General features: G+C 42.5%; 2 protein-coding genes across 2 annotated transcripts; one reads left to right on the top strand and one right to left on the bottom strand.

Moving 5' to 3' along the window:
• Positions 1–1,152: 1,152 nt before the first annotated feature.
• On the top strand, positions 1,153–6,255 carry psmd7 (proteasome 26S subunit, non-ATPase 7). The gene is made up of 7 exons (XM_024440207.2): positions 1,153–1,330; positions 1,794–1,885; positions 1,982–2,074; positions 2,176–2,273; positions 2,426–2,506; positions 2,775–2,866; positions 5,522–6,255. Exons 1-7 carry the CDS (start codon positions 1,257–1,259, stop codon positions 5,970–5,972), a joined length of 981 nt encoding a protein of 326 aa, XP_024295975.1. The 5' UTR covers positions 1,153–1,256; the 3' UTR covers positions 5,973–6,255.
• Positions 6,256–6,373: 118 nt separating this feature from the next.
• LOC121838818 (polycystic kidney disease protein 1-like 2) lies at positions 6,374–20,316 on the bottom strand. The gene is given in 21 exon segments (XM_042331111.1): positions 6,374–6,693; positions 6,830–6,961; positions 7,060–7,161; positions 7,302–7,512; positions 7,630–7,790; positions 7,909–8,036; positions 8,134–8,267; positions 8,359–8,552; positions 8,686–8,777; positions 9,120–9,262; positions 9,375–9,553; positions 9,648–9,751; positions 9,945–10,173; positions 10,705–10,809; positions 10,961–11,092; positions 11,801–11,953; positions 12,066–12,202; positions 14,237–14,644; positions 14,739–14,968; positions 15,057–15,182; positions 20,174–20,316. Coding segments are annotated over 21 exon segments (3,393 nt in total). The 3' UTR covers positions 6,374–6,543.
• Positions 20,317–27,376: the final 7,060 nt, after the last annotated feature.

Genomic DNA, 27,376 nt, shown 5'->3' with positions numbered 1-27,376 from the left:
CACATGCATCCTAAAATAGCCATTCACATGCCATGGTCTACACCTGTGATTGATCATTACTTTCTCAGTGCATTGAGTTAATCAACAGCAAATGTTTCGTCAGTTGTTTCACATTCACAAGTTCATTACTCTTTCTATAAAAAGAAAACAAACTTCAAACGACCTGTGGCCTTAGTGTTTATGACCGTGTCCTTGGGATTTAATGCTTTTATTGGCCCTATGATTTTGCTGATAATCAGGCCTCTCTCACCCTTCCAAATACTTTCTGTTCAGTTCATTAAAAAAAAAAATGTTTGACAGGTGGGCTACATTTAAAGTAAAATAGACAGTAGGCCAGAGATAAAATATCTCCCTGCCCAGCTTGTAGCAACCTAACAACCTAAGGATTTATACAGAGGGTTATAAGTAGTTTATAAACGGCTCATTATTCGTTTATAAGGCACTACACTAACTCCTCCATCACAAGAAGTCTCATCAATCTTTGTAGAAAACACCATACAACCAAAATTCTAAATATTATGTGCAGTTAGATAGCACACACAGGGTGAGGCATGTCATGCACACAGCATGTGGCAAATACTACTAACCTTGGATGAGCATGAGGGTAATGAAATTACCAAGGGCTGATTATTATTAACTCTGAAGAAACGCGAGAAGAGAGTTCACTATAAAGTGAAGCCCCAACTCTAAGAGCTACAGCTATAACGATAGAAAATACATTAGGATACAATTTATTGATTGATTTGTCCACCAATATCCACGTCTGTCTGGTCATCACGAGTAACGTTGAAAATAGGTCAAATGCCTAATTCAAAAGCACTTACATGCTAGAATAAAAACATGACAGGATGGGACAGTGTGTAAGAGTTATTTCTACGTTTACAGCCCTCTAGTGTTAAAACCAGGGACAGCCCAACCCATGTAGGAATCCATACTAAAAAGCTTGAACTGCAACTTCACAATGATTCTACACAAAGTATATTCTGGACTCGTTCGAGTAAAAAATAGCCTGACAAATTCATTTAAGATATTTCTACAACCACGGTCAATTTTTTTTAAAGGGTATTCAAATCCATGCAAAATGCACGTTAGAACCCAAACCGAGCAATTTTTTTGCGCTGTTTTGATAAATCCATACCTTTGACTCTTTGGTCACATGACCCTACGCGAAGGATTGTGGGATTGTGGTGCACTGACGGTGGTTGTGGTTCTCTATCGCGAAAATATTTTCTATTTAATTTAATTCACACATAAACATGCCGGATTTGGCTGTTGAGAAAGTGATTGTCCATCCCTTGGTGCTCCTGAGTGTGGTGGATCATTTTAACAGGTAAATTATTCGAATGAGCTAGACAGTTGTTGATGATTGTTCAAAAATGTGGACTCACTGTTGTTTCCCAAATAACAGTGAAGTTTAGCTAGCTAGCTAACTAACGCAAACGACAAGCTAGCGACAGTAAATTAACTTAGAGCAGTCAAGCTAACGTTAGCTAACTAGCTGATTCACATCGGAAGGCTCTGATTCACCTACGTTAATGCTATCCAGTATAGCTAGTAGCTAGCTAACGTTAGATACACAGGTTCGCATATTACACAAATGGCAGGTTTCCTCAACGAATAGTGCACCGTTTATGCACTGTACTAGCTATTGTAGCTAGCTAACGTTAACCTGCTTGTAACGCGTTAGCTCCATCCGCGCTCTCTAGTCAGGGATGTCACTGTCACCTGCAACAAAGGCGGTTCAGAAACTCTGTCTGTAGCTAACAGCCTACTCTTGTTCTGTATTTGATCAGAATCGGTAAAGTTGGAAGTCAGAAGAGGGTTGTGGGTGTACTTCTCGGCTCATGGCATAAGAAGGTTCTTGATGTGTCCAACAGCTTTGCAGGTGAGTTTCCTAACCTATTTCTACAACCACGGTCAATTCTTTGATTACACTCTGGTTTATTGTTGATCTGGCTGATTCCCCCCCCCCTTCTTCCAGTGCCATTTGACGAGGATGACAAGGATGATTCTGTGTGGTTCCTGGACCATGACTATTTGGAGAACATGTACAACATGTTCAAGAAAGTCAATGGTAAGTCTCGAGTTCTTTGTAACTTAGTGTGCATTTTAATAACACTAGATTCTATTCTACAATGTGATTTAGTGATTGAACATATATTCCCATTGTTTCAGCAAGGGAAAGAATAGTTGGTTGGTATCACACGGGCCCCAAACTACACAAGAATGACATTGCCATCAATGAACTCGTGAAGCAATATTGTACTAATTCTGTAAGTATAAGTACAACATTTGTAGTTGAATTGAATACAAAATGTTGATGTAATTTTTTACTTAGCAATTACATATTACTACTGATGTCACTGATATGAGTAAACATACTATGGTACAAAGATTTTAATTTGATTTTTTTGGTTGTTTATAGGTTTTAGTCATCATTGACGTGAAACCGAAAGACCTGGGTCTGCCAACGGAGGCCTACATATCTGTGGAGGAAGTGCATGATGTATGTTTTTAACACGGGAATTATTGAACGAATGTAAAAGTGGAACTACAATTCTCTATTACCTCTGCAACAAAGTTTTATGCTGCATGTCAGTTTTACATCTACCACTTAGTGAAATCTAAAAATTGTATGATTAGAAAGAATGTCTCTGTACAAATCAAAGTTTATGTTGTGGAGCAACGGATGCCTTTTGAGCTTTAATGTTGAGGAAAACTGACATTCACTTGAGAAGAAGGTCCAATGGTTGTAACATTCCTTTTGTTTTTAGGATGGCACTCCAACGTCCAAGACTTTTGAACATGTCACCAGTGAGATTGGTGCTGAAGAAGCAGAGGAAGTGGGAGTGGAGCATTTACTCCGGTAAGTGTTTGTACTTGTCATTTGTCTTGAAGTTCAATATGTAAATGACTGTCGTTCTTGTATTATTGCTCATAATTTTTTCAGACCAGATCTGGGTTCAAATACACATATATTTAAGTATCTGGTACTGAAAATACTTTTTTTTTCTGTTTGAGTATTTTCAAATACACAGCCCAAAACAAGTACTTTCATTTGAGTATTTGAATGGTTATTTTAAAAAAAAATAATAATAATTGAAACCATTTTCAAATACTATTTTCAAATATCTGGGTTAAGTTCATGGGTGTGTATTTGAGTCAGTGTATTTTCAAATGCTTTCCAATTGTATTTCTAAATATACTGAACAAAAATATTATCACAACATGCAACACTTTCAAAGATTTTACTGAGTTACAGTTCATATAAATAAATCAGTCAATTGAAATAAATTCATTAGGCACTAATCTATGGATTTCACCCGACTGGAAATACAGATCTGCATCTGTTGGTCACAGATACCTTTAAAGTAGGGGCATGGATCAGAACCAGTCATTATCCTGGTGTGAACACCATTTGCCTCATGCAGCATGACACATCTCCTTCGCATAGAGTTTATCAGGCTGTTGATTGTGGCCTGTAGAATGTCTTCCCATTCCTCCAGCGAAGTTGCTGGATATTGGCGGGAACTGGAACACATTGTTATACATGTCAATCCAGAGCATCCCAGAGCATCCCAATCTTGCTCAATGGGTGACATGTCTGGTGAGTATGCAGGTCATGGAAGAACTGGGACATTTTCCTCTTCCAGGAATTGTGTACAGATCCTTGAGACATGGGGTTGTGCATTATCATGCTGAAATATGAGGTGGTGGACGAATGGCAAGACAATGGGCCTAAGGATCTCTACACAGTATCTCTGTGCATTCAAATTGCCATCGATAAATTGCAATTGTGTTCGTTGTCCATAGCTTATGCCTGCCCATTCCATAACCCAACCACCACCATGGGGGACTCTGTTCACAACGTTGACATCAGCTTATGAAACATGGGAGTATAAAATGTTTACATGTTGCGGTTATATTTTTGTTCAGTGGGCACTAAAACATACAATATTCTTTTCAAATAAAATGTTTCTGGATACGTACAGTACCAGTCAAAAGTTTGGACACACCTACTCATTCAAGGGTTTTTATTAATTTTTTTACTATTTTCTACATTGTAGAAAGTAGTGAAGACATCAGAACTATGAAATAACACATGGAATCATGTAGTAAGCAAAAAAGTGTTAATCATATCAAAATATATTTTCAATTTGAGATTCTTCAAAGTAGCTACCCTTTGCCTTGATGACAGCTTTGCACACTCTTGGCATTCTCTAAACCAGATTCATGAGGTAGTCACCTGGAATGCATTTCAATTGACAGGTGTGCCTTGTTAATTTGTGGAATGTCTATCCTTAATGCGTTTGATCCAATCAGTTGTGTTGTGACAATGTAGGGGTGGTATACATAAGATAGGACCAAGTCCATATTAAGTCAAGAAACAGCTCAAATAATCAAAGAGAAACGACAGTCCATCATTACTTTAAGACATGAAGATCAGTCAATGTGGAAAATTTCAAGAACTTTGAAAGTTTCTTCAAGTGCAGTCGCAAAAACAATCAAGTGCTATGATGAAATTGACTCTCATGAGGACCGCCACAGGAAAGGAAGACCCAGAGTTACCTCTACTGCAGAGGATAAATTAATTAGAATGAACTGTACCTCAGATTGCAGCCCAAATAAATGCTTCACAGAGTTCAAGTATCAGACACATCTCAACATCAACTGTTCAGAGGAGACTGCATGAATCAGGCCTTCATGGTTGAATTGCTGCAAAGAAACCACTACTAAAGGACAACAAAAAGATGAAGAGACTTGCAAGAAACACAAGCAATTAGACCGGTGGAATCCTGTCCTTTGGTCTGATGAGTCCAAATGTACGATTTTTGGTTCCAACCGGCGTGTCTTTGTGAGACGCAGAGTAGGTGAACAGAGGATCTCCGCATATGTGGTTCCCACCGTGAATTATGGAGGAGGAGGTTTAATGGTGTGGGTGTGCTTTGCTCGTTACAGGGTCTGTGATTTATTTAGAATTCAAGGCACACTTAACCAGCATGGCTACCACAGCATTCTGCAACGATACGCCATCCCATCTGGTTTGCGCTTAGTGGGACTATCATTTGTTTTTCAACGTGACAATGACCCAAGACACACCTCCAGGCTGTGTAAGGGGTATTTGACCAAGGAGAGTGATGGAGTGCTGCATCAGATGACCTGGCCTCCACAATCACCAGACCTCAACCCAATTGAGATGGTTTGGGATGAGTTGGACCGCAGAGTGAAGGAAAAGCAGCCAACAAGTGTGTTGTTTCATAGTTTTGATATCTTCACTATTATTCTACCATGTAGAAAATATTAAAAAAGAAAGAAAAACCCTTTGAATGTGTAGGTGTGTCCAAAATGTTGACTGGAACTGTACTTTAAATGTATATGAAAGTAATTGAAAAACTAGTATTTTAATCCAAGTCTGATTCTTACAATAACAATTTAAGGCCAGTTTTTCCACCAAAAAGGGAAACCGGTTGACTTAAAACATGCAAGTCACTAAAATAAAATGTTTTGTGTCTCTATCCAGAGACATCAAGGACACAACAGTTGGCACCCTGTCTCAACGCATCACCAACCAGGTGCATGGCCTAAAGGGCCTCAACTGCAAGTTAGTGGATATCAAAGGGTATTTGGACAAAGTTGCCGCAGGTAAGCTGCCCATCAACCACCAGATCATCTACCAGCTGCAGGACGTCTTCAACCTGCTGCCTGACGTCAACCTTCAAGAGTTCATCAAGGCATTTTACCTCAAGACCAATGACCAGATGCTGGTGGTTTACCTGGCTTCACTCATCCGCTCCGTGGTTGCTCTTCACAACCTCATCAACAACAAGGTCGCCAACCGAGATGCAGAGAAGAAGGAAGGCCAGGAAAAAGATGACAGCAAGAAAGAGAAGAAAGAGGACAAGGAAAAAGAGAAGGAGAAAGAGAAAGAGAAGGGAGACACTAAGAAAGATAAGAAGAAGGAGAAGAAATGAGGAAGCAATGGTCATTTCTGACTACAGACTGACTTTGTTTTTGTTCTTCCCACCTGTCAGACGCTATCTTGTTGTTGTTAAGACCCTCTCATTTTCAGAATGGATTAAAAGAGTGAAGGGAATTGGCCATTTGATTGTCTACTCCACATAAGTCTAATCATTTTTTCATTCTTATGCAGCCCATTTGGTTAATGTTGACAAAATACTAGTTTGCTATGGTTCAAAACTATTTTTATTCATTTCACAACAAACATGTTACTAATACAACATTGTAATTATCTTGTATGCTGCTCTCCTCATTGTTGTCTCCTCACATGTTACCATAATAACCATACATATGTGTATTTGTGACAGAAAAGTGAGCCGTTATTTCCTCCATCTTTTTAAAGCTTTGCACTAGATCACAAAACGGCACAAATAGACTTATTTATGCATGATATATTAGATAACTAAACAGCTAGAGGCATCAAGTCAACAAATGCGTCACTGCTCCTATGAAATACCAGAACTGAAAATGACAGCTCCCTGTGAATACATACAGAGTGGTATACCAGTACTTAGAAGTAATCATCTATGAGGATCTAGTGGAGAATCCTCTGTTAGTTGCTGAGGCAGTCATGCCATTCTCCTTGGGGTTGTCGCTGTCTTCCTTCTTAACTTTGATTCCAAGCAAGCTGCAGAGCTTCATCGGCCTCCAATCCACTATCTCCTCCTCTGAGGGCTGTGGAACAGTGAACAGACAGCTCAGAATGGATAGCCAAGTGACCGCCTCAGTCAAAATGTATTGAGATATTGGTCCCTGTTGATTCTGATATATTGATGTTAATTTTACATAGTGTAAGATTGATGCACAGTACCTTGTGATGTATTAGCTCTTGAGTGAACGCCACCAGGATGACTGAGATGAACAGGTTCAGAACCACAAAGCTCATGAATATAATGAAGGAACCGACGACGAATGTACCAAGCCCCGGGTTGTAATCAAGAACCTGGATTGGAAGGAGATGTTACCGAATTGAATCACTAATCTACCATCATGACTACAGCAATAATCAGGAGTCTAGTAGAGCTGTCCTACTTTACTAACCTCGTCATAGTTGAAGATGCCCAGTTGCAAGCTGACCATGGTCAGAGCAGAATCCAGGAGAGTCCTATATGAGTACAGCTTCCAGCCATACATCAGATTAGACTGCAGATAGAGAATGATCACAGTTTACACTCACACTGCAAGTCGAGGGGACACCCATCATACACAAGCATAACATCACATAAGAGAATGAGGATGAAGTTGGACAACTTCTAGGTCAGGTGTTTCAGAAAGACCCTTACAGCGATAGAATAGGCCAGGAACATAATAGTGATGACCACGAGGAAGCCTGATATGTCAGTCCAGGCACGTTGCACTGTGGCTGTGATCATGTGTAGCTTGGAGTTGAACCTCATCAGGTGCCACAGTTTGACTGTAGCCAGTAGCACCAGGAATGCAATCAGATACCCCAGCACTGCATCTGCTGTGGCTGTCTCATGGAAACTGGCAAACCTGGATAGAGAGCGGAGAAGTTGAACATCACACAGGAGCAACGGACCAACAATAGGGATAACAGACTAGCGAAAGAAGAACAGAAACCCATGATACCCCAACCCAGTGTGAACTCACTGGTCTTTATGGTTGTGGTAGTACTCCATGTCCCGGTTCCCTAGCAGGCTCCTCTTAATGAAGACAGACAGTGCGCTCCAGCTCAGGAGGATGATGGCGAGCTCCAGCAGGTTCCACTTTGTCTTGAAGTAAGCCCACTTCTGCTGCTTCATCAGCTTTCCCTGTGAGGAGAGGAGAAGAGTTAGACTCAGGAGGAATTCCAGAACAATGGCACTAGACCATTGTGTCACAGATTTTACACGCTTTACATATAAGAAAGGTATTTAAATTAAGGCTTACCTGAACATACATGTAGTAGAAGATAAAGAGGAAATAGATGACCTCAGAGGCCATGACAAAGATGTGGAGTCCACCGGTAGACTGGTATAGTCAGACACTCTGCAGCTCACTGCGAAACTGGAACGCTCCTGAGAGAATAAGACAGGTGCTGACAATCTGAGTTTTGGATGCCTTTAAATACTTACTTTATGCTGTATTCATGGAGTGATATAACAACTGTCTCACCTACAGCTGTGGTCTCCAGCATGAGTGTGACAATGCAGAAGAGGTTGATATTGGCATTGTACACTGTGAACTCTACAAAGACTGCTCGGGTGAACATATCAAGCCAGGTGTTGTCAAACAGATACTGAAGGGTACTGCAGGGACAGAATACATGGATGAATAAAATAACATCTTTCTCTACCATAAAGATGGTTTAAACATTAAGCACTGTAAATGTTTATTTACCTGCTAGCATTCTGTGAGTCAGGGCCCCAGGTCCACCACAAACCCCCTCCCCTGTAGAGAACCACACTGCCCCAGATGGGTTGAGCTCTGAGTCGGGCCTGGGTTTGGTACTGCCAGGGGCTGCGGAGGGTCTTGGAGGTGTTTTTACCCGCAGAGCGGTTCCAGCCTGGCCCATAGGAGCCCATGTCCTCCACCTCCCATGAGTATGGAGCATGACAGTCAGGTACAGCCATTTGGCAGGAGTTCTTTTTTATTACATTTTTTTTATTTGACCTTTATTTATACAGGTTTGTCTCATTGAGATAACATCTCTTTTCCAAGAGAGACCTGGTCAACGCTCCTAATGCCCGTCTTCTGCACCCTCACCTGGCAAAGATGGGCATTACCAACCAGTTTGGAGTTCCCATCTGTGATGAAACCTATAACACAGCATGCAAAAAATAACCAAAAGATAAAATGATAGCACGCTTTCACCTATATTATAACACAGCATGCAAAAATAACCAAAAGATAAAACGATAGCATGCTTTCACCTATACAATTTCTCTTGAACTTTTCATAAATTAATGTTCTCTATGAAATAAACATTTATTTTTAGAGAATGCTACCTGGGTAGTCTCCAAAGAGGTTACTGAGAAGAGAGGTATTTGCTAGATTACTAAAGAATATATTGTGTAAGAAGATTTAGTTATATGATGGACACTTGTCCTGGTATATTTATATTGCCATTACAAGGTGCATCCATGCTTTACCTCATCTGAATTTCTTCAAATCCATGTCAGAGGCAACAGGGAAGACTTTATCAAGGATGCACTCGCCCATATCTATGGCCAGCCATGAGTTACACAGGAAGTGCCACTTCTGTCCAGTTTCTAGATCTTGCACTGTCCCTTTGTTTATATACCTGCATGAAAACCGTTATTGTCAACTACATCCACAATTTCAAACGTCAGCTTTAATTAACGTCAAATCCATCTGTCCCTCTACTACTGTGAGACATCCTCCCCGTCTCCTACCAGGCAGGGTGCCCCCCTGAGTTGTCGTGCCACAGCCTGATGCTCTGCAGCTCCCCCAGAGAGAAGGGTGTGGTCAACAGGAACGTATCCACTGCACCCCTCTCAAACACAGGCTTGTCAGGGTCAGTGAGGTGGTGTGGCTCACTCTCTCCCTGCATGCCCATCAGAGTCACAGTAACCTGCAGCATCAACACAGGGTCAGGGTGACTGAGTGTGGCTTTATCAGAGAACAGAATATGATGTCCTGCAGCAGTGGAAACTGTTGGTACTGACCTGAGAGGAGGTGGAAGCACCACGCCGATGCCCAGTGCTGATATTCAGTATGTAACAGTATTCAGCCAAGGGGTCATTATCTTCCAACAATGTTACCTTCACCTACAAAAAGTAACACTTGAAGGTAAAACTCAGCATCAACAGCAAACCAACAGGATGATACATTCTCAAACTGGTAAACCTAAGCACTGTAAATCTGCTGATTGGATCACCAGAGTAGCATGTTCTCAAGGTGTCTGTATAGTCTGGACAAAAAGTGTCTAGAAAATGGCAACAGCGATTGTTCAAGGCAGATCTTGGCTATGTCCTGGATGCCCTTCCTGCTTGCCCACACAACCACCAAGAGATAAGCAATGAAGATGGCACCAACAAAGCACCCCACCACAGGGTTGTCTGAGAAGGTGGCAAAGAGCTCAGTGGTACGGGACACATCCACAAGGTTGGGCATGACGAAGAAAGGGCTCCCGAAGAAGGTCAAATGGTTACATAAGCACTGAGTGACAAATTGCTTGGTTAAAGGACCAATCTAAGGAGACCAGTCAGTTTATGCATTTGATTTTGACAGTGCCTGGTTTCAGTGTTGTGCCAATATTTATATTATAGGGTGTTGTGTAGTACTTGTTTAACTCACCCTGCAGCCATCTTCACTCCAGGTGGATAAGGTTTCAATCCAATATTTGCACTGAGCAGCAATGGAGGTGACAGTCATAGTGGCATTGATGGATTTAACCCCTGCTTCCACAATGGGCATCACAACAAGATAGTGCACCCCAACTTTTCCTGTCAAATAATTGGGACCCAGGACCCAGGTGTATCTCTCTGTACCCAAAATAAACACAACACAACACAAGCACATGTATCTTCCTAAACACTCAGTGTTTGTTCATTATGCTTCACAATAGCTCTATGTCTCTGCCATTTACAAAAAGTCAGTTCAGGAGGTTGATCACCTTGTGAATTGCCTTGGTGAGGAATCTGCGTCTTGGCTATATATTGCTTGTCCTTTGGGTAGTCTTTATACAAATGGCATGTCCTCTGAGGGCTACATATTTAGCACCAGTGTTATGTCTGGTGAAGGGACGTCAATCATCAGTGTGCTGTAGTTTCCCAGGTCAAGGATTGTGCTGTTCACCTGCCCGCCTTCAAGTCTCGACAAGAGGATCTGAGAATCATAGAAGATGTTGTAATATATACAACTGTAATCATAATTCTGTCTACTTGATCATATAGTCTTTAACGTATAAGTCTTGGACATCAAGGGCTCTCAAGAGAAAAGCTCCACTAAAATTGGTACACATTTGCAGCGTTCTGACCTCAGTCTCCTTAGACAGGTTCTCCACAGGGAGTGCTGATCCATCCTGTCTGGTGAGAGACACAGACCCCATGGCACCACTGATGTTACCCCCCTCACTCCAAGAATAAGGGTTCTTCTCAAAACTCAGCATCTGTAAAAATAAAGAAATGATGAGACAAGAGAAGGAGGGTTAAAACCATCCACAAAAGACTGATAGACAATTACTTTTTGAACAATTAACCAAATGAAACCCCCAATGCTTGACAGAAAAGAAAAAGACACTTTCACTGCCGTATTCCCTTGCGTGATAAATCCCTCACTAACCTCCACACATTTACTCACAGACATTCACACTTTCTCTCACATCCACTGGTTCCTCTGGAGAAAGGACATCAGCACCCAGGGGATGGAAGGAAAAGCTTGCAGAGGAGCTTATTGGGTTGCTTATAGACTGCATCTGAATGCTATTTGGAGACATCCTAAGAGCAGAGAGTGCATAATATACTGTAACTCAATATTGAGGCAACTTAACAGTAGCATTTTGTTTTTAAGATATTGTATTTTAAATAAAAATGACATATCTCAAATGACATTTATGTGACAGGCCTTTTTTTATTGTAATGTTTCCACTCCAATGCTCTGTCTCTTACACACTCATCTCAGGGCTCTTGATAATGGCAGGCTCCTGACCAACCTTTTATCCATTTAACAGAGCACTCTGCATATTGTCCATGCTGTAAATGAGAATCTTTGAGACCTTTCTCCGTGAAAGACAAACAAAATGCAGTAGTCCTGAAAAGTAACCATAGCTCATTTACTGTCATCAGGGAACTCAGTGAAGCTATATACTGTATATCACCTGTGTGCTTGCATTTGAAGAGACTCCCAGGATATTGCTGGCTGCCTCTACAATTGGTGTAGCTGCCTGCACCATCTCTTCTCCACCATGCTCACTGACGTTCATGGAGAGGAGGGAAGAGCGGAGGTCTGCCACCAGGGGGCTAGCTTCTAGCTGGAAAAGATCCACAGCCCAACATCGACCATTGGGAACTAAATCTCCGCTCTCTTTCAGTAATACATGTTTGGTAAAGATTATGTTTCCTTGCTCCCATATCCAAGTGTACCTGAGCAGGGGAATTGACCTCTTCCCCCGCTTGGTGATCCCTGCCACTGCTCTGGCTGTAACTTACGCTTCCTGGGGAATGTTGTTGGGGACATTCTTCAGCACTGCAGTCATGGTGCTCAGCATCTGTTATCGCAGCTGCAACATCATCAATCAGAATCCCTCACAAACATCCATCTAAAGACACACTTCCTTTTGTCTTGAACTTCATACTAATTTATCTTAACTTTTAGTTTAGTGTAATGTCTAATTTTCACCAATTCACCAAAGTGATACACTACCTAAACTATAACACATTGGCCCACATTACAATGGCTAATTTGACATGCTGATGTCAGGTTCAACATAAGTGATGCTCATCCTACTCATCTGCTCATCTGTTACTAAAGTACATATAACAACACATACTCTAAAATCAGTGAATACCTACCATACGCTATCACATTGAGATTCAGAGATCTGGACTGGGCATTTTTCAGATTGTCACTTGTCACCATGTATTCATTGCCACCATCTATTATGTGTAGCAGTGGTCTTTGCTTTTTTGTTGCAGAGTTTGAGGTCTCCCTAGAAGAAATTAGCTCAAAATTAAACATGTTGCTTTCATTGACACTGTCGTTGTACAGAATGATTACAGCTTTTATACAATCGAACTTCACATGCATAGATTTCGGTTACTTATTATGCTCATGTGACAAATTACAAATGAATGTATGTTTGTGTGTATGTGTGTTCAAACACCTGTGTGTTTGTGTGTATGTGTGTTCAAACACCTGTGTGTTTGTGTGTTCAAACACCTGTGTGTTTGTGTGTATGTGTGTTCAAACACCTGTGTGTTTGTGTGTATGTGTGTTCAAACACCTGTGTGTTTGTGTGCATGCCAGTGGGTTTGGTTAATAGCAGAAGACAGTTCCTTCTGGACTAATAAAGTATATCTAATCTTAAATTAGACAACAGAAGTTCTATCTATTCATGCACTGAAACCACTATTCATAAATATGCCTGAGTACACAATAGAGGAGTCTCAGACTTACTGTCAAAGGTCTTGTGTCCTCAACCTGCCAAACTATTGTTGGGCAACTCGTTGTGGTGGTACAATTTTAGCCTTACACCGTTGTTTATGTTCACTAGGTTACAATTAGAACAACTAGAAGAATAAAGGTTAGCTTTTATCATACAACAGATCTTCTGGGACATAGATTACTGTAACTTAGAATTTGATTCAATTCAGCCAATTAGCTTCTTTGTTTGATAATGCAAACCTCTCCTAACAAACAAAATGTCACTCAGGATTATACATCTGTCTATTGAGCTATTCCCTCCCTTGTTTTACCTTATGGTAACATCGGTGAATTCTGGCAGAGTGACAGTGATGCATTTCTCTGCTTTAGCCACGAGCCCCGGTCCCATTTTTCTTCTGCACAGTAAAACTGTATATATAAAAAAGAAATAGGTCTGGAAGACAGGCTGCTGTAATCACATGTGTCTCCTGGTTTGTTTTGTCTCTGCATTTACATTGTTCATCTGTTGGAATAAATGGGGAACATGGTTTGAGTATAACATCTGTGCTGAAAGTACATTAAAGGTACTACACAATCGATACTGTCACCCGGAAACCAGAGAAATACCGTCATTGTTAGTTAGTGAGTTTAGAAGAACAATTCTATTCATAGAAAGATTGTGCCTGAACTGAAAACTAAAATCTACGGATTTCGGATTTATAACAGGCACAAGCCTTGAAGATAAGACTTGAACAAGTGAGCCATGTACATAGTCTTGACAGTCTTTGTTACTGTAGCTTATTAATGAGTTGAAATGAGAGGGGAGTGTTCTCAGACCTGGTACTTACTGCATTCCCATTCAAGTTGTACTCCACTCAAACCAGTAAACCAAAGTGTGATACTGAGTGAAGTCAGATGGACATTCTGGATCAGAAGTGATTTCCACATTAGCCCAGGGAAGCCTTTTATGCTCCTCTGTCTGAAAGTCTGATTTATTGTGACAAACTGCTGCTGTGTTCCCCACATCCACATCCATGTGTGAGAAGACATTCCAGGCCCTGACTTTCACTTGCAAAGCTCCTGTAACAAAACAGCTGATATAAATAAACAAGGAAATGTTTAATATTTTCCTATCTTCTGTCATTGTTTCTGATTGTATTTGGGTAGGTACCTTGGATAGTGGTTGAGATATTGTAAACCTGCATGCTGCTGTTTTGCATGTCTCTGGTCTCAGAGATGCTGTCGTTGGCTCCAGACACCTGGAAGAGAAGCTGCACCGGGGCTCCCCGGTCTAGGTAGACACTAACATAGAGGTCTGAGTCTGGACACTCTCCCTCCTCAGCCATCACTGATCCCAGCAGGCCCTCCACAGGCTCCAGCAGACACACCTGCAGCTCAGTGGACACGCCCAAGACCGAGACCCCGTTAGAGGCATGCAGGGTCAGCTGGTGGCAGCCAGAGCCCAGCTGTTGTTCCACCTCTGGTCCCACTGTGATGTTGTGGGGGACGATTCCTCTGACTGCTGATGAATTGGCCACCAACATCTCCCCACTGTGGAGTTTGTAGGTCACATTCGTACCTGTAGATAGCAAAGTTGTTTCATTCTACTAAGATTTGTACTCGGAAATGTAAGACCAGATACTTTTATTTCGGCTCATGTTGGTTTTACTTACCAGCTTCTACTTCTACCTGGATTTGAAGGGGGATTCCATACAGGGCCTTGCAGTTTGCACCATCTGTTGATTGGTTCATGCTATAGCACTTAATGACGCCAAACTCCCCGATGGGCTCCTGAATGGTGATGGCTTTCTGAGCTGTCACATGCCACTCACTGGTGGTACACTCCACCCGACCCATGAAGATACCCGGATAGGTGTATTTATGAACCACACTGCTCTCCAACCTGTGAGAGTGGAAATTTCATTCATTGTTAGTTAATTAGGGACTTTTTGCCTTTGATGTTGGGCGATTTACATTACTCAGTTTCTTACTCTTCTGGACTATAAGGATCGATGTTGTGCCCATCTCCAGCACTTAGAGTGCAGGTCAGGTTGCCCTGGAATGGATGGAGAAGCCACTTCAATGTTATGGAGACATTGTCAAAAAACAGCAGCCAACTTGCTCATTAATAAGTGGAGACCTGTGGACCACAGACATGGCTAGGTTAGATTGTGGCTAGGAAAAACTCCCTAGAAAGGCCAGAACCTAGGAAGAAACCTAGAGAGGAACCAGGCTATGTGGGGTGGCCAGTCCTCTTCTGGCTGTGCTGGGTGGAGATTATAACAGAACATGGCCAAGATTCTCAAATGTGAATAGATGACCAGCAGGGTCAAATAATAATAATCACAGTGGTTGTTAAGGGTGCAACAGATCAGCACCTCAGGAGTAAATGTCAGTTGGCTTTTCATAGCCGATCATTCAGAGTATCTCTACCGCTCCTGCTGTCTCTAGAGAGTTGAAAACAGCAGGTCTGTGACAGGTAGCACGTCCCGTGAACACGTCAGTGTTCCATAGCCGCAGGCAGAACAGTTGAAACTGGAGCAGCAGCACGGCCAGGTAGACTGCGGACAGCAAGGAGTCATCAGGCCAGGTAGTCCTGAGGCATGGTCCTAGGGCTCAGGTCCTCCGAGAGAGAGAAAGAAAGAAAAAATAATTAGAGAGAGCATACTTAAATTCACACATGACACCGGATAAGACAGGAGAAATACTCCATAACAGAGTGACCCTAGCCCCATGACATATAAACTACTGCAGCATAAATGCTAGAGGCTGAGACAGGAGAAGTCGGGAGACACTGTGGCCCCATCCGACGATACACCGGACAGGGCCAAACAGGCAGGATATAACCCCACCCACTTTACCAAAGCACAGCCCCCTCACCACTAGAGGGATATCTTCAACCACCAACTTACCATCCTGAGACAAGGCCGAGTATAGCCCACAAAGATCTCTGCCACGGCACAACCCAAGTGGGAAGCCAACCCAGACAGGAAGATCACATCAGTGACTCAACCCACTCAAGTGACGCACCCCTCCTAGGGACAGCATGGAAGAGCACCAGTAAGCCAATGACTCAGCCCCTGTAATAGGGTTGAAGGCAGAAAATCCCAATGGAGAGAGGGGAACCGGCCAGGCAGAGACAGCAAGGGCGGTTAGCTGCTCCAGTGCCTTTCCGTTCACCTTCACACTCCTGGGCCAGACTACACTCAATCATAGGACCTACCGAAAAGATGTGTCTTCAATAAAGACTTAAAGGTTGAGACCGAGTCTGCGTCTCTCACATGGGTAGGCAGACCATTCCATAAAAATGGAGCTCTATAGGAAAAAGCCCTGCCTCCAGCTGTTTTCTTAGAAATTCTAGGGACAGTTAGGAGGCAGTATGTACGGCAGGAACAGTATGTACGGCAGGACCAAATTGGAAAGTTAGGTAGGAGCAAGCCCATGTAATGCTTTGTAGGTTAGCAGTAAAACCTTGAAATCATCCCTTGCCCTAACAGGAAGCCAGTGTAGAGAGGCTAGCACTGGAATAATATGATCCAATTTTTTGATTCTAGTCAAGATTCTAGCAGCCGTGGATAGCACTAACTGAAGTTAATTTAATGCTTTATCCAGGTAGCCGGAAAGTAGAGCCTTTCAGTAGTCTAACCTAGAAGTGACGAAAGCATTGATACATTTTTCTGCGTCATCATCAAAATTTCTGATTTTTGCAATGTTACATAGATGGAAAAAAAGCTGTCCTTGAAACAGTCTTGATATGTTCATCAAAAGAGAGATCAGGGTCCAGAGTAACGCCAAGGTCCTTCACAGTTTTATTTGAGACGACTGTACAACCATCAAGATTAATTGTCATATTCAACAAAATATCTCTTTGTTTCTTGGGACCTAGAACAAGCATCTCTGTTTTGTCCAAGTTTAAAAGTAGAACATTTGCAGCCATCCACTTCCTTATGTCTGAAACACAGGCTTCCAGCGAGGGCTATTTTGGGGCTTCACCATGTTTCATCGAAATGTACAGCTGTGTGTCATCCGCATAGCAGTGAAAGTTAACATTTTGTTTCCGAATGACATCACCATGAGGTAAAATATATAGTGAAAACAATAGTGGTCCTAAAATGGAACCTTGAGGAACACCGAAATTTACAGTTGATTTGTCAGAGGACAAACCATCCACAGAGACAAACTGATATCTTTCCGACAGATAAGATCTAAACCAGGCCAGAACTTGTCAGTGTAGACCAATTTGGGTTTCCAATCTCTCCAAAAGAATGTGGTGATCGATGGTATCAAAAGCAGTACTAAGGTCTAGGGGCATGAGGAGAGATGCAGAGCCTCGGTCTGACGCCATTAAAAGGTCATTTACCACCTTCACAAGTGCAGTCTCAGTGCTATAATGTTGTCTAAAACCAGACTGAAGCGTTTCGTATACATTGATTGTCTTCAGGAAGGCAGTGAGTTGCTTTTTCAACATTTTTTGAGAGGAATGGGCGATTTGATATAGGCAGATCGTTTTTTGATATTTTCTGGGTCAAGGTTTGGATTTTTCAAGAGAGGCTTTATTACTGCCACTGATTATAATCACAGCCGCATATATTCCCCCCCAAGCAGAAACATTGATGGCCCTGAACTAACCACGACTCGGAAAAACTAACCACGACTCCATTTTGTTGCTTCCAGCCTATAGACAGAAACTTAAACAGGAAGCTCCCGCACTCAGGTCTGTTCAACACTGGTCCGACCAGTCTGATTCCACGCTTCAAGATTGCTCTGATCACGTGGACTGGGATATGTTCCGCATTGCGTCAAATAACAACATTGATGAATACGCTGATTCGGTGAGCGAGTTTATTAGCAAGTGCATCGGCAATGTCGTACCCACAGCAACTATCAGAACATTCCCAAACCAGAAACCCTGGATTGATGGCAGCATTTGCATGAAACTGAAAGCGCGAACCACTGCTTTTAATCAGGGAAAGGTGACCGGAAACATGACCGAAAACAAACAGTGTAGCTATTCCCTCCGCAAGGCAATCAAACAAGCTAAGCGTCAGTATAGAGACAAAGTAGAGTCACAATTCAACGGCTCAGACACAAGAGGTATGTGACAGGGTCTACAGTCAATCACGGATTACAAAAAGAAAACCAGCCCCGTCGCGGACCAGGATGTCTTGCTCCCAGACAGACTAAACAACTTCTTTGCTCGCTTTGAGGACAATAGAGTGCCACTGACACGGCCCGCTACCAAAACCTGCGGACTCTTCTTCACTGCAGCCGACATGAGTAAAACATTTAAACGTGTTAACCCTCGCAAGGCTGCAGGCCCAGACGGCATTCCCAGCCGCATCCTCAGAGCATGCACAGACCAGCTGCCTGGAGTGTTTACGGACATATTCAATCAATCCCTATCCCAGTCTGCTGTTCCCACATGCTTCAGGAGGGCCACCATTGTTCCTGTTCCCAAGAAAGCTAAGGTAACTGAGCTAAACAACTACCGCCCCGTAGCACTCACTTCCGTCATCATGAAGTGCTTTGAGAGACTAGTTAAGGACCATATCACCTCCACCCTACTTGACACCCTAGACCCACTCCAATTTGCTTACCGCCCCAATAGGTCCACAGACGATGCAATCGCAACCACACTGTACACTGCCCTAACCCATCTGGACTAGAGGAATACCTATGTGAGAATGCTGTTCATCGACTACAGCTCAGCATTTAACATCATAGTAGCCTCCAAACTCGTCATCAAGCTCGAGAACCTGGTTCTCGACCCCGCCCTGTGCAACTGGGTACTGGACTTCCTGACGGGCCGCCCCCAGGTGGTGAGGGTAGGTAACAACATCTCCACCCCGCTGATACTCAACACTGGGGCCCCACAAGGGTGCGTTTTGAGACCTCTCCTGTACTCCCTGTTCACCCACGACTGCATGGCCATGCACACCTCCAACTCAATCATCAAGTTTGCAGACGACACTACAGTGGTAGGCTTGAATACCAACAACGACGAGATGGCCTACAGGGAGGAGGTGAGGGTCTTCGGGGTGTGGTGTCAGGAAAATAACCTCACACTCAACGTCAACAAAACAAAGGAGATGATCGTGGACTTCAAGAAACAGCAGAGGGAGCACACCACCATCCACATTGACAGGACAGTAGTGGAGAGGGTAGTAAGTTTTAAGTTCCTCGGCGTACACATCAAGGACAAACTGAATTGGTCCACCCACACAGACAGCGTGGTGAAGAAGGCACAGCAGCGCATCTTCAACCTCAGGAGGCTGAAGAAATTCAGCTTGTCACCAAAAGCACTCACAAACTTTTACAGATGCACAATCGAGAGCATCCTGTCGGGCTGTATCACCGCCTGGTACGGCAACTGCTCCGCCCACAACCGTAAGGCTCTCCAGAGGGTAGTGAGGTCTGCACAACGCATCACCTGGGGCAAACTACCTGCCCTCCAGGACACCTACACCACCCGATGTTACAGGAAGGCCATAAAGATCATCAAGGACATCAACCACCCGAGCCACTGCCTGTTCACCCTGCTATCATCCAGAAGGCAAGGTCAGTACAGGTGCATCAAAGCAGGGACCGAGAGACTGAAAAACAGCTTCTATCTCACGGCCATCAGACTGTTAAACAGCCACCACTAACATTGAGTGGCTGCTGCCAACATACTGACTCAACTCCAGCCATTTTAATAATGTTAAAGTTGATGAAAAATGTATCACTAGCCACTTTAAACAATGTCACTTTTATATGTTTACATATCCTACATTACTCATCTCATACTGTATGTATATACTGTACCCGATACCATCTACTGCATCTTGTCTATGCCGTTCTGTACCATCACTCATTCATATATTTTTATGTACATTTTCTTCATTCCTTTACACTTGTGTGTATAAGGTAGTTGTTATTTAATTGTTAGGTTAGATTACTCGTTGGTTATTACTGCATTGTCGGAACTAGAAGCACAAGCATTTCGCTACACTTGCATTAACATCTGCTAACCATATGTATGTGACAAATAAAATTTGATTTGATTTGATTTGCTCCGGCTGCAGGTGCATCTGTAGGAAAGGCCAGGTGTCCACCACCCCGCTCACACCAGCCCTGTGCACTGAGGAAGGAACTTGAACGTGGTAGACCCAGAAACTCATAACAGGAGCCTTCAATGCCCTCTTGGTACTCTGGGCAGGATAGAGGTGCTATCTCAAACTCAGCACAAGACAGGCTTAAGAGGAGAGTCATCAAGAGCAATACAGAGAGATTAGTGCTGTTCATCTTCACCCTTTCACATGTGCACTGATACAGGCAGCCTGGTGACATGCGGTCTTTAAAGGGGACTGACATCAACAATTCCCTGCCACAACTTCAACATCACAGAATGATCTGTTCTGGATCCAACAAAGGTCTGTCCGCCTTGCAGTCTGGCTTTCTGAGTTCCCATTGGACGATTTATCCTTGTTCACAAACAAACAGATTCACAAACAAACAGAGAAAAGGCCTACGGTGAATGGGCTGTAATAATGTCCTCTGGCCCCTCTGTCAACAGCCTCTGAGTATTATTGTTCCTTTAAGGCTGCCAATGATGGAGCAGCCATTGCAGCTTGCACGCAGTATATGATGATTGTGTCCAGTAGGCAGTGCTATAGACTCCAGTAGGCTACTATGGTTAGAGAGAGACCTTTATACTGTATATCCAACTACTATTCCAACCCTAGCAGAATCCCTAACCTGTCTTATTCAAATGATAAGGAATCAATACATTTTTACAGTCAGAATTTCCCCTTCGAAGTATATCAAGGACTTAAAATCATATATCAAATATATCAAAATAGTTGTTATTTTTAGAGCCACAATTAACTATATTATTATGCAAGTCAGTTAAGAACAAACTCTTATTTACAATGATGGCCTATACTGGCCAAACCTGGACGATGCTGGCCAATTGTGCACCGTGCTATGGGACTCCTAATCATTGCCGGTTGTGATAAAGCCTGGATTCAAACCAGGGTGTCTGTAGTGATGCCTCTAGCCCTGAGATGCTGTGCCTTGGACCGCTGCGCCACTCGGGAGTCTCTCTAGAGTTCCCGCTCTCAACCCAGTACTATACTGGCAGTCACTTTGACGTCCCTTTCGTAGGGGAATGAGGAAAACTTAATCAAATAAAAGCCTGCATTTCAACAGATTATATTATTACAGACTTTTAATAGCCGAAAAAAAAAAATATTGCAATGTAGTCAATGACCACTTGTATTGTGGCAATAAGAAAAGGCAATAAGTATTTTCTGAAATCAAATAAAAAACATGGTTTAAAAAAGTTTTTTTCAATAACGAAATAATAAAGTGCTGACACTTGTACTACCTGTCTCAGCTAAAGTGGGGTTGAAAACACTCAGTAGGGTCTTTACTAACCAAATATGTGTAGTTTTGGAGGGGGACTGTGGCGTACATATCAGGAGCACTTCGTTCTCCACCCCCTCCATAGCCCCCAAAACAATAGATTATTATTAAGATCAGTTTATTGGTCAATTGCACACAAGGTCCAACTGAAATTTTACTTCCACCTTTTAACACAACCCCTCTTAAAGACACACATACATACACATACATATACAGTGTGGCAGCCCACCGCACCTCTCCAAAACCTGTATACAGTGTCTTCGGAAAGTATTCAAACCCCTTGACTTTTTCCACATTTTGTTACGTTACAGCCTGATTAAATAGTTTTTTCCCTCATTAATCTACACGCAATACCCCATAATGACATAGGAAAAACTTTTTTTTTTTTTTACTCAGTACTTTGTTAAAGTACCTTTGGCAGCAATTACAGCCTCTTACAGCCTTTCCAAATCATGTCCAATCAATTGAATTTACCACAGGAGGACTCCAATGAAGTTGTAGAAACATCTTAAGGCTGATCAATGGAAACAGGATGCACCTGAGGTCAATTTCGAGTCTCATAGCAAAGGGTTTGAATACTTATGTAGGTATTTTTATTTTAGTATTTTTATTCATTAAATACATTTTAGAATAAGGCTGTAACGTAACAAAATGTGGAAAAAGTCAAGGGGTCTGAATACTTTCGAAGGCACTGTATATACAGTGCATATACAGATTTGGGAAAGGTGCGGGGGATGCCACACAGGTCGCCCAGGAGCTGTTTTGTGGGGGTTAAGTGACTTGCTCAAGGGCACAGCGGCGGGCAATGGCATCTAGAATTTGATACCAGCAACTCTTCGGTCTCAGCTAAAGTTGGGTAGAAAATATTCAGAAGGCTCTCTACTAACCAAATGTGGTTAGTTTTTGAGGGGGACTGTGTCGCATGGCCTGCTGCTGCTGGCTGCTCTGGGTAGGTCGAGGCCTCCCACTGTGTGCGAGCGGGTCTCCTCCTCACTGTGTACCAAGGTTAACCTGAATGTTTCTAGGGGCTACCTGGTTTTTCCTGCCAGTAGCATATTTTTGGCTCAAAGATTAAGCCATGCAAGTCTAAGTACACAAGGCTGGGGTACCAGAGCCGGGCGGCCCTATACACTCACTACGCAAGTTGCTTGGGCCCTGCAAATTATGCAAGGGCCCCGCCCCCCTTGTGTCAAAGCGGGTGTCAGTGTTTACAACTTCAATGTGAGGATGAAGCGGAACTATCCTTCTGGTCACAAAAATATTTTAAAAACACAGCACCGTGAGAGTGAATTGTGGGAACAGCAATCAGGTAAACTTGTGTTCTCTCCTCTCCAAGTTTGATGTCAGCAAATAACAGTAATGTGAAGTTGATGTGCTAGCTTGCAGTGCATCTCTCTCTAGTCTGTCTTGCTAACCTAGTGGGGCAGTGCATCTCTTGGTCTGTCTGTGTCTTGCTGGCTTGCCAGCCACTTCCAGGGCTGTGTTCTGTGACTTTGTGCCTGACAAAAGTGAGAGTGAAATACAACTATTTATTATGTTTGATAAACAGCAACGGGCAACGGTGTTTATAAATTGCAGCTCGGAAAAGATAACCGCTTCCGGTTCATATGAACATGTGTTCATATGCACAAAATGAGACTTTCCATGCAGCAACCTCTGTGGGGACCAGTCCAGACAATATATGGGTGTGATGACACTCCTCATACGCGCACATTTTAAAACAAGGCAATGATTATCTAGTCTCTCAGTCAAGGTTTAGTTACAACTCTGGACTAATGCAAGATGAAAAACAATGGATTGCCATTGACTATCAATTTATATATTGAATTTAAAATGTTGATTAGCTAGGCATACTGGGCAATATGGATGCAATGGATGCATCTAATATGGTTGCATCTCTCAGTAAATAATAAACATCAAGTATTCAGCCAAGCCACAGACAGTATAAATAGTATTTTATATTTGAAAATGTATAAAAGGATATCTGGGGGAGCCAATTTGAATGGGCCTGATGCAGTTGATAAAATTAATAATAGTATTGTTGTCACGTTCTGACCTTAGTTCCTTTGTTATGTCTTTGTTTTAGCATGGTCAGGGCGTGAGTTGGGTGGGTTGTCTATGTTCTGTTTTCTATGTTGTGTTTTGCGTTTGGCCTGGTATGGTTCTCAATCAGAGGCAGGTGTCGTTAGTTGTCTCTGATTGAGAATAATACCTAGGTAGCCTTTTCCCACTTGTGTTTGGTGGGTGTTTATTTTCTGTGTCTGTCTGTTCCACACGGAACTGTTTCGGTTGGTTATTTCACGTGTCGTTTATTGTTTTGTTTCAGTGTTTGATTGTTTTAATAAAGAGCATGAACACGTACCACGCTGCACATTGGTCCTCCGATCCTTACTACTCCTCCTCATCAGAGAAAGACAGCCGTTACAATTGTTATCTATAATTTACAGGTGCTATGCTTAAGTTTGTCAGTAGAGGAGATGCTAGATCATCAACCAGTACAAGCACAGACTCAGTTGATCCACATCCAGTCTCAGCCAGTACTAACACAGACCCAGTACAGCCGTCTTCAGCAAATACTAACACAGACCCAATACGGCCGTCTTCAGCAAATACTAACACAGACCCAGTACAGCCATCTTCAGCAAGTACTAACACAGACACAGGTGAAGTACTGTACAGGCAGCCTCAGCCAGTACTAGCACAACCAGAGGTGTATAGCCAGCATTATTTAAGCAGCTCAGACCCTAATAGAACAGTTGTTGCTCCACCAAATGACCCAGCAGATTGGCCCCCAGTCTTAACAGATTTTATGAGGACTGAGTTATTGCGCAGAGGTCAATTCAAACCAGGACTGGATTTTTCTTACCCTAAAGACAAGTCTAGAAGAGGTTTCCATTCAGGCTTATTACAGAGACAGCTGTCAAGTGGGGTAAAGATTACCAGGAGCTGGCTAAATGGGGAAAAGATTACCAGGAGCTGGCTTTCATAATCAATCAAAAACAACACTGTGCATTGTTTTTGCTGTAAGCTCTTTTCTACAAAAGACTACAAAACAATAAAGGAAGGTGTGAATGACTGGTCAAATATCAACACCATTCTGAAACACCATGAGGGTAGTCCTGAACACACAGACAATATGATTAAGTGGAGAGAACTTGATCTGCTCCTAAGTCTGACTCTTGACCAGATACAAATGACAATTTTGGAGGCTGAAAGAAAGAGATGGTGGGATGTTCTTACATGTTTAATAAGTATCATCACCCAGTCTCTGGCTGAAAGAAACCTAGCATTCAGGGGTTCATCAGACAAACTCTTCCAACCAAATAATGGAAACTTCCTAAAAGAGGTTGAATTACTGGCAAAATTTGAACCCGTTATGGAAAATCATCTCAGCAAAATTAAAGATGGAGAGACACATTCTCATTACCTTGGGAAGTGCACACAGAATGAGCTGATACAGATTGTGAGTGACAAGATTCTGGAAGCAATAGTGACACAAGTAAGAGACTCAAAGTACTTCTCCATTATCTTGGACTGTACACCTAACATTAGTCACCAGGAGTAAATGTCCATTAATCTGAGAAGCGTGGCTTTAAAGGGAAAGCCAGAGATCAAGAAGCACTTCCTCGGCTTTGTGAATGTTGAGGTTATAACAGGCTTGAATCTGTCCACTGTCATCTTAGATAAGCTGAATGAGCTGAAGATTCCATTTGAAGATTGAAGAGGACAAGCTTATGAAAATGGGGCCATGAAGCGCAAGCACCAAGGAGTACAAGCCACACTGCTAAAAAAAAAAAAAAAAAATCCCAGAGCCGTGTTCATCCCATGTGGAGCACCTACTCTAAACCTTGTCATTGCAGATGCTGCCAAATCTTCAAAATATGCAGTTGTTTTTTTTGGGCATGTGCAAAAGCTCTTCACCTTCTTTTCAGCTGGCACACAAAGATGGAGTGTTTTGAAGAAACACATGAACATAACTGTGAAGTCATGGAGTGACACAAAATGGGAGAGTAGGCTCCAAGGTGTTCATGCAATCAGGTATCAGGCTTCTGAGGTTCGGGAGGCATTACTGGAAGCCAGACAGACGATCAACGATCCTGTGGCCAAAATGGAGGCACAAGCACATGCAGAGGAAGTCGGGTCCTACCGCTTCTTGATTTGCTGTGTCGTATGGTGCGAGATACTGACAATGACAAACAAGGTGAACAAGCTCCTCCAATCCTCCTCAATGCAGTTGGATATCGCAGTTAATTTAATCTCAAATGCAAAGGCCTCCCTCACTACATACCGGGAAACTGGATTCTCTGAGGCCCAGACAACAGCCAAAAGCATTTGTGAAGAAATGAATGTGGAGGCTTTTCTGAAAGAGAAGAGACTGAGAAACAGCAAGAGGCATTTCAGTTATGAGGCTCCTGATGAACCAGTGACTGATGCACTGAAAAACCTTGGAAGTCAACTACTTCAACATTGTGGTCGACTCTGCTGTGACATTCATGGATGAGAGGTTTGAAACACTCAACCAGGTGAAAACCAAATATGGAGTGCTGCTGAACTTCAGCACTGCCTCTCAGACGTCCAGTGAATCTTCAAAGGCTCACTGCATGGAAGTTGAAAACACTCCAACCTTCAGAGATGACTGTGACATCAGAGGAATGGATCTGGGACACGAGATTCAGAATTGACCTGATCTGCCATCAGATAAGATGACTGCCTTTGAGCTGCTTTCCTTTCTCTGTGAGAACCTGGATGAACTCTATCCTAACCTTTGGACAGCCCTAAGAATTGCAGTCACCCTACCAGTAACAGTAGCATCGGCAGAGAGGAGACTTTCAAAATGTAAGCTAATCAAAAGCCACCTGAGGTCTTCCATGTCACAGGAATGTTTGAGTGGTCTGGCCATCATGAGCATAGATCATGAGCGTTTGAGTGGTCTGGCCATCATGAGCATAAATCATGATGTAGGGAAACACATGTCCTATGATGACATCATTGATGATTTTGCCTCGAGAAAGTGCAGAAGAGAAATATTTTAATGGTAAGATTTGAATTCAAACATTCAAATGTTTACACACATTTAAAATTGTGTGACAGAAGTGCATTTGTGTAAATGACTGCTTAACTGCTTAACTAACTATGTGACATTTCTCAATTTCCTCCAGACAGTCCAGCTAGACTGGTGCCCATACTGATGCTGAAAATGCCCAGGCTGTAGAGGGAACCAAAGTTAATCGCACAGCTGTATAGGTTTTATTTGACTATTTTAAGACATATAGCTGCAGCCATAGCTGCAGTGTTATATTTTTTTATTTTTCTACATTTAATATTTTCTACAATTTCTTATTTATGTTAATGTTAATATTCACTTATCTTAAGATTCTATAGAAAATACTCTATTCAATAAATCTTGTTTGTTTATACCTCATTCTGTTCTGTATAGGTCTAGTTATTCTTAAGCCGATGGATCAAACTGTTTTAAAGGAGGGAGGATTGTCGTGGAAGCACTGGGCTGACAGGTGTGACTGTGTGGCAATGGTAAATGGTTTACATGGCTCACGGGTCAGGTAGGAGGGCCCCTTAGCAGAATTTTGCTTCAGGCCCCAGGGAGGTCAGGTACAATGAAACTGCTAATAGTTCATCAGTTATGGATTCTTGATCACTCCAAAGTGACTTGGATAATTGTGACAATTCTAGAGCTAATACAGATGTAGGATCTTAATTTGAGCCAGTTTGCTTCAGCAGGAAAATAATCCTACTGGAACAGGAAATGTGAATAATTAATAGACGTTCTTGTAGGGGTTGATACATTTCTCGTAAGTGAGAATCATGTGGAAACTACAAACTTAAGAAGCCTTATCAAACCTACACTACATGTTTTGAATGTCCTGCATTGCAGGAAAGTTCTGCA

This window comes from Oncorhynchus tshawytscha, linkage group LG12 (assembly GCF_018296145.1).
Source record: "Oncorhynchus tshawytscha isolate Ot180627B linkage group LG12, Otsh_v2.0, whole genome shotgun sequence".
Classification (NCBI taxonomy): Eukaryota; Metazoa; Chordata; class Actinopteri; order Salmoniformes; family Salmonidae; genus Oncorhynchus; species Oncorhynchus tshawytscha.
This window is presented reverse-complemented; position numbering and strand designations above follow the sequence as displayed.